The sequence below is a fragment of the Vigna unguiculata genome, chromosome 3, assembly GCF_004118075.2.
Source record: "Vigna unguiculata cultivar IT97K-499-35 chromosome 3, ASM411807v1, whole genome shotgun sequence".
Lineage (NCBI taxonomy): Eukaryota > Viridiplantae > Streptophyta > Magnoliopsida > Fabales > Fabaceae > Vigna > Vigna unguiculata.
Genome location: NC_040281.1, coordinates 36849578 through 36863688, shown reverse-complemented (window position 1 = coordinate 36863688; position 14111 = coordinate 36849578). Strand labels below are relative to the sequence as shown.

The following is a 14111-nucleotide window of genomic DNA, read 5'->3' as shown; positions in this document are numbered from 1 at the left end:
GGATATAACATACTGAATATTAGTATAGGAAACATGTATATATTCAAAATTGAGCATGACATAGATTTCTCTCAACCTTCAAATAATTCCCAAATAAACATCACATTTGATCTTATGATTATGATCATTATTTGACAGTGACATTAACAGTAATCTGTCACCTTTCTCTGATACCACACTAAACAACGACACCTTTCAAATGAGACAAAATCAAGACACCACATTTAATATTGTTCCAACTAAAACTGCATAATCTACCAATTTCTATCATCATTTGATTATAATGAACACAAACTGATGTTAGGTGAGTATTTCAGACTTTGATTGATCACGAAAGCATGAGCTCTAGTTAATCACATATCTACTCATTTGGTTACAGACCAATTAAAATGCTAAGTTCTATCCATCACTAACATCATCCCTGTACAAGCTTTACATTATATACAATGACAGCAGAAAATTCAATAAATCCGAGCTACTTGCTTAGAAGAAGGTGGTGAGCAAATGCCTTGCCAAAGGGACCAACATCAGAAAATTACAGAATAATTACAGAAGTGTTCAAGATGAAGCACTTGCCGAGCTCCAATACTTGATCTTCATCACCACACATCATATGCTATGCACCAGCCAAAAAAGAAGTTAGACAAAAGCATGAAAATTTAACAGCTATTACATTACCTTGACAAAATGTTCACATAGCAAGCACTTCCACAGTTGCATAAAATTTGAAGTTGAAACCTTAGGAAAACCATGGTTAAATCTGCAAAAACCAATGTTGTCAAGAATGAGATCCTACTTAGGATAGGTAGGCGGTTGAAAGATCATAAACGTAGGAGCGTGAGACCGCTCCAAAATGTAAAAGTTCTACAAATATACTATATATCACACAAAAACAGAAAACAGGGGGGAAAAACCTACAAATAACAACATTAAAGCAAACCTAACTGAAATTTCATAATCATAACATCCAAAACAACTCATAATAAAAAGTCACACAATAGCCACCAGCCCCAGCCGCACTATCACCTTGCCCAGAAAAAGCAATTTTCCAGTTACTAAAAAGCTAAACAAAACACTAGACCAGCATCAGAAATGGGGAAGATGTGAGAACACATTCAGGAAATTCACATGGCAATAAAAGAAAGGGTCAAGAGAGATGGAGAAAGACAATTGAAGACAGCAAGGCAGATATGCAAGATAGCAGTCGGAATGACTGCTGTGACTTGCAAAAGGATTGACCACAGATGTGAAGGGCTTGACCACGAGATGGGTCTGTTTTGGAACTTAGTATTTAAGACCAAAAACTAAAATACTCCACCGAACATTTCATGTTACTCGAATTGGAACTTAGGCACCTAATAATACCCAAGACTCTATAAAAAAATATATAAAGGTATTGAGTATGTAATATGAATAAATAGCCGTAGTTGTTATTAATAAAGTGCTATGGTGCCCTAATCTATTGTTGGAAACTGGAAAGAAGTCACTCTTGGCCTGTTGCCGGTTCTATAGCTGCCATAATTGAAGCATTGAAGGAAGTGCGTTTAGTCCCACACTGATAAGGGTTTGTCCTAAATAATTGTTTTCATCAAATGCGTTTACTAACAATTGTTTTCATCACTGTTGACATATCTGATTAGATGCCACTTCTATATGACTAAATCTACAAATCAAAGAGAAAGCACGAGAAACTAATTATGTGTGAACTATTAAAAACATGGCCTCTTACAGCCTAATGTGACCATTTCACTCGTTGCGTTGTAGATTTTCCTATGTTTTTCGGACACTGCATGCCACAATTGCAATATTGTGGCTAGATCAAGTGATGTGATTCACAATTTCAAACCAAGGTGTGGAGTTTATAAAAAGGCCTTGGATTCTCTTCCTATAATGTCTAACTTTTGTTATGTGATCCTCCCAAGGTTCATATCAATCAATATTAAAGCCTTCCACCATATCTCTCAGTTGACATTGAGTAAAGTGGGTAGTGATATTGGCATTGTTAGTGTCTGTCGGAGATTAGTCAAAGGACCAGTGTACAACCAACATGTGAGGGCACCAGCGCTGCAGAACAGAACATGGTAAGATGCTAGGAACCAATCGCAAGGAATGGGACTTAAGTACCACATTAGAAATATAAGATTCTACTGTGGGGTTAACTAAGTGTCCATGACTCTTCCAGTCTCAGCAACCCGACCCAATCCAAAATTAACCTCCACAGATTGAAGTTTTAGAAACTAGACCTGATGTATTTCATATAAAAGTTCAAGCTACACATTGGGTAGCCACAATTCAGTCCAGTGTTATAGTTTTTAAACAATAATGTATCAAAGATTTAATAACAACCACGCCTAATAACATTAACTAGCTAATTATGTACAAAAAAGTTGTAATTTTGCTAAATCTGATCATTTTGGAAAAAAAATACAAAATAAGAATTTGTTGCTGACAATGCAACAGTAATTGATAAGCAATCTAAATTGGTCACTAAATTATTAGGTAGGGGGGACTTGGGTTTTGGACAATTAAAGTCACATGGTAGGAGGGAGTAAACGATAAAGTTATGCCATAAGCAAATAGTGGACTGTTTCAACAAAACACACGCCACATCTTTCAATAGCAATTCTATGGAAGCTTTAGGCTTGTGTGGATGAAGAATAGAACCACAAGAAAAAACTATTGTTGGTCTCTATAAATGATCTACCAAATTATCAATATCTCTTCTGTGACGAATCACAAGTTGAATAGCTGAGCAAGATGCAAAATACACAACTAAGAATGTCTTGTATATTCATTAGTTGCTCATTAAGAAACACATCCCACACATAAATTAAATCACCCTCAAGCAATATTTATGACGTCTTAAATAGTCATCATATAATATCCCCTATCCACTATTCAGTTCCTGACACCTATTTTACTTTCTGTAGCCACTAGCATGTATGATATCAGTAAAGGAAATAACACCAGAAAATTCAAGCTGGCTCAATTCATATTCCCCGTCACTGAGAAAGAGCTTGATCTAGAAATAAGATCAGTTTTCCCAAATCAAATAAACTTAAGCATGACAAGAATCAATCCCTCCATGTTTGCAAACTAAACTGCAACTAAATATTCAAAACACAGGAAGTCAATCATCAACCTCGCTGCAACATTTTTTCAGCATCCAAAGTACACCTGGACATTTGAAATATCACAATACCTCTATGCATATGACTCACCACCATTCGGCACACAGCTTGCATCGGAGACAGAACAAAGTACCAGACACAAAAGTAAGATGCAATCAAAGGAAGATAATCGTGAAAACAATAAAGCAGAATGACAGGATTAGGCTTTACCTCAGTTAACCATGCACAAAAATTGGCTTCAACATATTAGAAGTGCTTAACCTTTTCAAACCATTCAGTTACATATAGAGAGCTTCCCTGTCCACTCATCAGCTACACCATAATCAAGGCTGAGCTCTCTCATGGGAGGGATATTCTCCATTGCAAATAACATAAGGTGTGGGAACATCAAATTGTTGTGATCATACAGAACAAACTGAACCAAAACATTTGGGGATGAACTGTGGCTGATATAGCAAGCAACATTCCTCATTGTTGACACATCCAGAGAAAAATCTAAAGGAGGAATAGATGGATGTGATGGACGCACATATTTTGGGTCTACTTGAGACAAATTCCCCCATTCCGCCCATCTTTCTGAAAACCTATTCGGATATATCGACGAGTCACCATTCATAGCAAAGAGTTGCGCCTGCTCCCTAGTCAAAACAACCCCAGCAAACTCGCATATAAAAGTACCGGCTTGAATAAGGTCCAGAGACCTAACTCCCCAAGATGTCTGCAGGGACCTAAACACTTCCAACCTATATTTCAGTCCCTTCTGCGAAACACGATTACGACACTGGGGAGGACAAGCACAGAAAGGGCCACATTCAAAAATCAAAGGCTTCCCTTTCACAAGATGCCCCTGCAGAGTATAAGGAAAATCACCCCCATTTTTCCTAGCACAAAGGCATCCATCATCACAACCATTCACACACTCACAACCATTAGCTTTCCCACTCTGATGAAACACAAACTGTGGAAAACTAGTCCTTGCAAGATACTCATAGTTAAGAGGATCCCGATCATCATCTATGTCGTTAAAAAGGCGAACAGGAACATTCTCCTTCTTGTTGGATATATCAGCAGAAAGACAATGCACAGTATTCGAATCCATTTCACCCTTCCTAATACTCCTAGCTTCCATAAAAATAGCAGTTCCCATCTTAGCCTGCCCCTGAATCCTCGAAAGCTTAAACTTGTAAACCCCAAAACCAGACCTCCCCACTTCAAACCAGTAACCAGTAATCTTATACACTCCATCATACACATACACCTTACCAGAGGCAGAAGCACTCCCCTCATACTTCATCCCACGAATAACCCTCACTTCCACACCATAATGCATACTCCTTTCCAATGCAAGGTTCCCTGACTCCAACTTCTGATCAGCAATCTGCTTAGACGAATTCTTCCCCTGTCCTCCATGACCAGTGTAGGTTATATCCTCACCCTCATCAGAATCATCCTCATAACCCCAGAAACAATCACACTGGTGGCTATAGGCTCCCCACTGGAGCTCATACTTGCAGGAAGATAATCAATGCCAGCCTGTATCTGACCGTGCAACCCAAGCACACACAACTCCATCCTAAAAAGGAACACATCCCCCACCATAATCCCAGGAATCGCCCCAACGATTCGCTGCTCGCGGTTCAGCCACAGTCCACGCTCCCGCATCAGTCCAGCAGCTCGCAGGTCCCCGCGGAGACGTCGCGTCCGACCCTCCACCACTTTCTCCTCCTCCTGTTCCACCTTCGGCGCCGCCTCCCTCGCCGCTGCCGCCGCCGCCAAGGCGGCCACCCGCCTCTCCTCCTCCACAGCGGTGTACACGCGCAGCGAGTCGTACACCAAGCGCGTGCGCCTCACCGTCTCCCGCAGCTGCGCCTGCTCCCTCGCCGACAGACCCATCACCCGCACCAGCTCCTTCTGCCGGCTCAGCTTCCGCCGCGGCGCCACGCTCACCGTGAGGTCCGCCACGGGGACGATCGCTCTCGAGGCGTCGCTCGCGGAGGACGACGAATTCGGGTCCTCCAGAACCGCGGAAATGACATCCGCAGAAGGAAGCGGGTGGGAGCATGCAGGTGCACCTGGTTGAGGTCCGAAGGAGTAGGGGGGGACGACGACATTGGTGCCTCCGAAGGCAAGGTGGAACAACTCGGTAACTCGGTTGAACTCAGTGAGTAGGTCTAGTTCGTCTCCGATATCGTCGTGGCCAGAGGCCCAGAAGGGTTCGGGTTTGGGAACTAAGAGTCGGGGTTGCGAATGTGAGTTCTGAGCAGGCGGCGGCGGTGGCGGTGGCGGTGGTTGTTGCGGTTGTGAAATGGCATTGTTATCAGTTGGAGTGTGGAAAGAGAGAGAGGAATCCATTTGGCAGAATTAATGGAAGTGATTTTGGGCGTGTGGGTATAAAGAGAAACCCAAAACGACGTTGGAAAGAGTGCGAAGTGTGTTATTTCTATTATTACGAGTTTGAGTTTTAGAGATGTCACAGAGTGTGAGTGACATTTGGAAAACAAACGCACTTTTCTCGAGACAACAATTCCAAATGCTTCGACTAAAGTCTTTACACTTTTCAACCATTCAAACGCTTCCTTCAAAACACTTTCAGAAGAAAAAAACAGACAACATTATTTCTTCTAAATTTATATATTTCTATTTTTCTTCTAAATTTGCATGAGCTTCAGATATAACATTCACATCGTTGAAATTTAAATTAATTTAAAATTTCAAACTATTGTACAAAATAAAAAATGACGGTTAAAAATAAATATAACTCGTTTAAAGTCATATTCAATCATTTATTACACTAGAAAGAATGTTTTTTTTTTAGTATTTTTCATTTCTTAAGTTCTAATAATGGTTTTATTACTCTTTAAAGTTAATTTTTAGAAAATGTTTAAGATGGTTGACTGATTCACCCATGTTTGATCAAAACGGTAAAAATCGTAATTGGAAAGAATGCGACGAATAGCGATGAAAATCTGAAAAAGTAAGAAAGTGAAATATTAAAAAACGATAAACTTTTACCTGTTAAGATTATACTTTAAATATAACTATTATATAAAAAATATTTACATAGTCAACTATAATCTTTTAAAAATTTTCGTGAGAAAAGTATCATAATTTATACATACTATAATGCTTATAAATTTTATTAGTTATATATATATTAGGATCAAATAAATACTTAAAATAATAAATAAAATAAAATAATTTAAATATTAATATTTTGGAAAATATTTTAAATATAAATTTTTATTAAGGTTGTATAACAATATTTTAATTTAAAATTTATTTTAATTTTGCTTTCATTTCTAAAAGCATTTAGTATATTAAATTATTTTATAGTTTTTTATTTTATCGTTTGAATTAAATATTATATAATTTTTTTTATTTATTTACTTATTTTTAATTTATACACCTTTTTTTTTTCTTGTTCTGTACACTCTTACCATGATAACTACTTTTTTAATAAACTCTGCATTATATATAGTATGTGTTATGCTCAATTTAATTATTTTAATTTGTTACTTTGTAATGTGACGGTTTCAATTAGTGGCGTAAACAAACTCTTTAACTCGTGAAAATGGAAAAATAATTTTAAGTTTTTTATTTTTCTATTTCAATAAGAGATTTTGAACTAGAAAAATATTGTTTCTGGATTATCTCTCTACGTAAAATTTGTTTTAAATTATTTGTGTTTCGTTAAAATTATTTGAATTATGTTAAACTTTATCGACAATCTTTTTTTATCGGCAAATATTGATAGAATCACCTAATATTTGTTTTGGTGTTTAGATTTAATTATGTAATAATTTTATCTTAAAAAAAAAAAATATCTCAGTGGATTCACGAAAGAAATTGTGTGAAAAATATTCTAGATTTCAACTTCTAGAATTGGGAGTTTGGGTTAAAACTTGCGAATAATTTGTTAACATGTATTCCTAAACAACCATTTATCTATTTAGCTATGTAGTTTTGTGTATCGAACTTTAAATGAGTCAAATTGATAAGTAAAGAAAAATAAGAAACATGAAAAATGTGGTGAAATTTTTTATAGTTAGATTTAACAAATACAAGCTTTTTTTAAGGTTATTTAATTTTAAAAAATAAATATGAATAATATGTTTATTTATTTAGTTATTATTACCATTTACATTATTAAATAGAAAATTCCCATCTTAATTGTCAATTATAATTTTGACCATGCCAATAATAAACGTTAGATTTAAGAAACTACCATAGAGTTACGAATTTTTATTATTTCCATTATCTTAACATCTTTTTGGAATGAAAACAATAACAAGTTTTGGATAGTAATCATTAATATTAATTACGACGAACACTATGCCACCACTGAAACAGGTCACGGTTGAAGATGATGCCACATCAATTGCATTTATTTATCTCTGTAATCTGCTTAACACTGCATATTGAATATTACTCTGTTGTTTGTTGATTTCAGGGTAGAGTGTACTCTGCAAAGAGAAAATAAACAAGGTTAACGAAGCACATAAGGTGTTTGTTGAAATGAAGAAGCACACAACACAAAATATTATCATCCCTCTTGTTCAGTTCTCAAGAATTACGAAAAACATAAATCAATGCATTCAAAATATGAATGAGATGATAATGAAGGTGAAGTAGGTTGTGTTAACTTACTTCCACATTTGTTTCCTGCAGGACGGTTCTTGATGTTGCATCTCTTTGGAATGGTGATAGCAGTGGCAAGGTTGATCTTAGCTTGTTTGGCCAGAGGAGACAACAGAACAGCACAGAGACATTTTGGAGCAGTTCTGAGCAAAGCACCAACTCTTGCACAACAAGCCAAAGGAACCTTTGCCTTCACATTGCTAACAGCACTCAAGCAAGGGCTCAGACTTGCAGCTGCAGACCCTATAGGGGTCTTTCCACATTCACCAGCACCCTCAGCACCCAAAACCAACACAAAAATCAGCACTGCCACAAGGGAAATAGCCCTACCTCTACCCTTCAAGTTCCTCATCTTTTTCTCTCAGAATCTGCTTACACTGATCACTCACTTGTATTGTATAACAGGTATTTGGTTATATATAGCACTGTGAATTCCATAGACCAACACACCTTGTTTATATAGAATTCTTAAAGGGAAAAAGGAGTGTGACATTAACATTAGTGGGGTGGTTGTGGCCTTGGGATATTCAAGAACTAATAATCACGCTTCTGCTAGAAGTTTCACCGTCCACAACGAGCCTATGTGCTGTTATAGGGCAGAATATTTGATTTTGTTATACAAGAAGGGTGCTTACGGCTTGTTATGAGTGAGCTTATGAGAGACACTGCCATGGCATGGTAGATTGGTAGGTGGGTGTGAACACAGAAAAAGTTGGAAGAAAAAAATTTGATGCAATAGGGCTGCCACATAATTTGCTCCACTATGCTTGCTTCCACACATAAAATAACTACACCTGGCTCTTTGCTTTTTTTCTTCTTTAGCAGTATGCACGATCCATTTCTACTTCTTCTGCATTAAGGTGCAAAGAAATTCAACAAATTTTATCGGTAAAGCTGGGTTTTTAATAAGGAAAATGATAGAATGACTACCCATTTTTACTACTTCCTTACTCTCTTACGTGGAAAATGGTTTTTATTTTATTTTTTTACTTTCAAAAGAGCCACGGGCACGTGAGTAAATGAAGGTTACAGAAAGTTAACCTAACCTACCATTAACTTTATAATTTTGTTGTCACAATGAAAAAAGAAGTAGTGTCATTAACTTACCATTTTGCCGTCACCGTGAAAAAAATTCTCGCAAAACCTTGCATACCATTCACACCGGTGCCGGAATACTTCTTTCTTCTCCACCGTGCCTGCGAAATTCACCGTGCCAATCGTCTCATATGCACACATTTTTATTCACCTAATCCACAGTCACTGATAAAACCGTACTGTATATGATATTTTTACACAGAATATCTGGTGACCACAGAATTAATAAATGGTGACCTTCCTTGAACTTTTTACACAATTTTTTCACCCCTGATATGTTGTTAGGAAGTCCACAACTACAACCTTCTTAGTGTCCTAGAATACATCGATGACATTTATAAAAGGTATATTTACTGGTTAAAGATTTTTGTGAGGAATAATTAGCCCACAAGTACTTGATCAAACACTTCATAACAGTGACTGCATTAACTGGTGACTCGTGATATATTACCTGGTGACCTGCCCATAACTTTTTGAACAAAAATATCACTAGGGTCTGGTGTTTGGGTACTCAATTTTTCTCCACTAACAGTCACAACCATGACCCTAAAAGCATGTTTGCAAGGTATGTTGAACTTACTAAATATTGCTGCGAGATCATTGGTCCACAAAATTCACCACACATATAAATTAAGTCTGGATAAATATCTGGTGACCACGTATGATTGGTGACCTTCCTTGAACTTTTTGCACAACTTATTCACCTCTGCTAAGTTGTAAGGATGTCTACAACTAAAACCTTCATATTGTCCTGGAATACCTCAATGAAATTTATAAAAGTTATATTTACTCCTAAAAGTGAATGGTGAAGAATAATTAGCCCACAAGTGCTTGATCACAAACATCATAATAGTGATTGCATTAACTTATGACCCTTGATATATTACCTGGTGACATGCCCATAACTTTTTTGCATAAAAATATTAAATGGGGTCTGGTGTTTGGGTACTCAACTTGTTTCCCACTAACAGTGAGAAATATGACCCTCAAAGCATGTGTGCAAGGTATGTTGAACCTAATAAATATTCTTGCGAAATAATTGGTCCACAAAATCCACCACACATATAAATTAAGTCTGGATGAAATATCTGGTGACCACGAAATTAATAATTGCTGACCTTCCTTGAACTTTTTGACAATTTATTCACTCCTGACATCCTTATAACATGGCAAGGGTGAATAAGTTGTGCAAAAAGTTCAAGGAAGGTCAACAATTATTAATTTCGTGGTCACCGGATATTTCATCCAGAATTAATTTATATGTGTGGTGGATTTTGTGGACCAATTATCTCGCAACAATATTTAGTAGGTTCAACATACCTTGCAAACATGCTTTTAGGGTCATGGTTGTGACTGTTAGTAGGGAAAAATTGAGTACCCAAACACCAGACCCTAGTTGATATTTTTTATCCAAAAAATTATGGGCAGATCACCAAGTAATATATCACGGGTCACCAGTTAATACAGTCACTGTTATGATGTGTTTGATCAAGTACTTGTGGGCTAATTATTCCTCACAAAAATCTTTAACCAGTAAATATACCTTTTATAAATGTCATCGATGTATTCTAGGACACTAAGAAGGTTGTAGTTGTAGACTTCCTAACAACATATCAGGGGTGAAAAAATTGTGTAAAAAGTTCAAGGAAGGTCACCATTTATTAATTCTGTGGTCACCAGATATTCTATGTAAAAATATCATATACAGTACGGTTTTATCAGTGATTGTGGATTAGGTGAATAAAAATGTGTGCATATGAGACAATTGGCACAATGAATTTCGCAGGCACGATGGAGAAGAAAGAAGTATTCCGGCGCCGGTGTGAATGGTATGCAAGGTTCTGCGAGGATTTTTTTTCACGATGATGGCAAAATGGTAAGTTAATGGCACCACTTCTTTTTTCACTATGACAGCAAAATGATAAAGTTAATGGTATGTTAGGTTAACTTTCTGTAACCTTCATTCCCTCACGTGCCAGTGGCTCTTTTGAAAGTAAAAAAAAAAAGATTAAAAACCATTTTCCACGTAAGGGAGTAAGGAAGTAGTAAAAATAGGTAGTCATTCTATCATTTTCCTTTTAATAATAGTAAAATCATTCGTGGATTGTTCGGAGTGACGTAATTGCACGAGGAATATAGGTGGTAAATAAAATAATACTACTTCACTCAAATATAAAAAAATGCTAATTAACATTTGTAGCAATGAAATTTAACTAGTATTATTAAATTCTATATATTTTAAAAAGTTAAATATAATCCCAATTAATTAAGGATAAGTTTAGAATGATGAGCAAAAGTGGTAAAAAACCGTTTGTATTAAATTTATTTTATTTAGGTTAAAATACCTTTTTTGTCTCAATTTTCGTCAAGTTTTTTCAAATAAGTCCTAATTTTGATTTTGTATTCAAATAGGTCCCAATTTTCGTCAATTTTGTTCAAGTTGGTCCTTTTTTGCTAACACCGTTTAAATCATTAACGACCATGAAGTGACTGCCACGTGTCACTTTGTGGTTTTTTTTAATTTTTAATTTTTTTAATTTTTTTTAATTTTTTAATTTTTTTAAATGTACACGTGTCAACCCTGGAGCGTGTCACGTGTCACTTCGTGGTTTTTTTGAATTTTTTTGATTTTTTTTGAATTTTCTTTTTAAATTTTTTTAAATTTTTTTTAAATGTCCACGTGTTAACCCAGTAGCGTGTTACGTGTCAAAGTCAATGTTCTAAATTTAATTTGGTCCCTATATTTGTTATTTTTGTTCAATTAGGTCCCAACTTTTGTTAACATTAACCAATTTGGTCCCTCTCCAAATTAAAATCAAATTTAATTTTTATATTAAAATTCACATTTTTTATTAAATATTTTTATATAATATATTAAAATTTACATCATTATAACTTTCATATAGAAATTAAATTTGGTCACATCTTCGATAGGGACCAAACTGGTTAATGTTAACAAAAATTGGGACCTAATTGAACAAAAATAACAAATATAGGGACCAAATTGAATATAGAACATTGACTTTGACACGTGGCACACTACTGGGTTGACATGTGGACATTTAAAAAAAATTCAAAAAAAATAAAATAAAAAATTTAGAAAAGCCACAAAGTGACACGTGGCACGCTCTTGGATTAACACATGTACATTTTAAAAAAATTCAAAAAAATCACAAAGTGACACGTGGCAGTCACTGTTCATGGCCATTAATGATTTAAACGGTGTTAGCAAAAAATGTCTCAATTGAATAAAATTGACGAAAATTGGGACCTATTTGAACACAAAACCAAAATTATGACTTATTTGAAAAAACTTGATGAAAATTGGGACCAAAAAGGTATTTTAACCTTTTATTTATTTGCTATGATGTAGTTCACATGAAGTGTTTTTCATCGTTTAGAGTTGCTTATCTTCTCCGATGGCAACATTGTCTATTTGGTTTTCTTCAAATGGTCAATACATGGTGGTTGCTGAGCCTGAAAATTTTGTGCACTTTCATAGCACAAAGGCAGGCTACTAAAAACGACAAGAGATTGATTTCTTTGGGGAAATTTATGGGGTTTGTCTGAGTATGTATATTGGAAATCTCCTTTCAGCTCACTCAGCACATTGTTTTAGTCTATCACGTGAAGGAAGAAAATAAGAATACTAAGTTTTTCAAGTCTTTTCTTATTCAACTTATAACATGAATGAAATATATACCTTTTGTTGAATTCTTGTTTTTGTTATTAGATAATAAATAAGCATTTCTTATAAAATATATATTTTTTTAATATTTGTGGGTATTCAAAAAGTACGCAAACTTTTTTATGCAGGTAATGAGACATGTGACAGGTTTTTTTTATGCGGATTGGTAGCGAGTAGGTACTAGCTGTGCTCGATCCGATATGTTATCATCTCTAGTGGGATTAAATAGAGTCAATGACCATAATCTACACATAGTTGTTGATCTAATATATTTCTATGTGTGATGTAAATCTAATTATTATTAAATGGTTATAGGATGTGCAGTAAATGAAAATTTTGAAAAAAATTAGTTTGATTCTACAAATTATTGGACTTATATAAAAAAATAATAATTAGGTGATAAGAGCTTATGAAGGTTTTTATGATTTAGCTTGTCGTGTGAAAAAGAATTGTGTTCGACAAGTCATAAATTTATCGTGTCATATGAGTTGAGAACTTAATTTCCTATGTATCGGACTTTTTGCATGAGTGGATGGTAGGTAGTATGACAAAGATAAAATTTTCGAGTTTAAGTTAATACACAAGTTTTGAAGAATATAATATATTGTTAGTAATAATTATAGTTGAGTTTGAGTTTATATGTGTTGTTGATTGTGACTTGAAAGGATCCAGTTTTTAAAATGATCATTTCATAAATGTATATGTTTTTACAAAAATGTTATTTTATTTTGTTTTGTAAATTGAAATTTTGTATATATTATGATTATGATTACGTGTTACTAGCGAACACACATGCATGTGTATCCGCATTTTTTAATTTTTATAAGATCAATAATATTTATTTTTAAAATTTATATAATAAATTTTAAAATAGTTGTTAAATAAAATAACTGTTAGAAAAGGTTTTTAGAAATAACGATCAAAATAAAAAAGATTTAAAAAAAATGGTTAAAAATAAACTAATTATAAAATAATTAATTTTTAAAATATTAATTAAGGGTAAAATTGGAAAATGAAAAATGGACACAAAAAGAGGAATCCCCTTTATATATTATTATAGATATAAGAACTAAGGAAAATGTAGGTGGTGCGTCCAAAAGTGAAATTGGCCTAAAACTATAGAATCATGTGAATATTTGCTCTATTTTTAAATTCACTTGATGAATTAAAGTTTTATATTTTGAAGAAATTATTTATGGAAGGAAGTGAACACAATATATATACAATTGTATGCTATATAGAGATGATTAGTGAAAAAAAAATAGTATAATATATATAATTGCATAATAGTAACGTTACAACGATCAAAGTTATTTTTCACCAAGTGTATCTTTATTTTTAATCCAAGGAGAAGTTAAGAAGATTTTGTTAAAAAATTAAAAGTGTATTGTTGGAAAAGCATAATAAATTGTCAAGGGTAAGAAAACATCATCTAACAAAACTCTCGTAAAAATCGAACATGAAAATCAGAAAGAGAATATTAGTATTGCTGTTCATCAATTTAATGGATTTATTATTCAATTCTTTTATCTATAGTAATTATATTTCGTTTGTTTATT

General features: G+C 34.4%; 1 protein-coding gene and 1 pseudogene across 1 annotated transcript; both read right to left on the bottom strand.

The window, feature by feature from the left end:
- Positions 1-349: 349 nt before the first annotated feature.
- LOC114179978 lies at positions 350-5637 on the bottom strand (annotated as a pseudogene).
- Positions 5638-7358: 1721 nt separating this feature from the next.
- LOC114179166 (non-specific lipid-transfer protein 3) lies at positions 7359-8210 on the bottom strand. The gene is made up of 2 exons (XM_028065404.1): positions 7779-8210; positions 7359-7594 (listed from the first exon to the last, which is right to left on the bottom strand). The coding sequence occupies exons 1-2, from the start codon at positions 8119-8121 to the stop codon at positions 7578-7580; spliced, it is 360 nt and encodes a 119-aa protein (XP_027921205.1). The 5' UTR covers positions 8122-8210; the 3' UTR covers positions 7359-7577.
- Between the last annotated feature and the right edge of the window lie 5901 nt (positions 8211-14111).

Bases quoted from the DNA above. Each gene is read 5' to 3' on its own strand.
- LOC114179166 (XM_028065404.1), bottom strand. From the start codon at position 8,121: ATGAGGAACTTGAAGGGTAGAGGTAGGGCTATTTCCCTTGTGGCAGTG.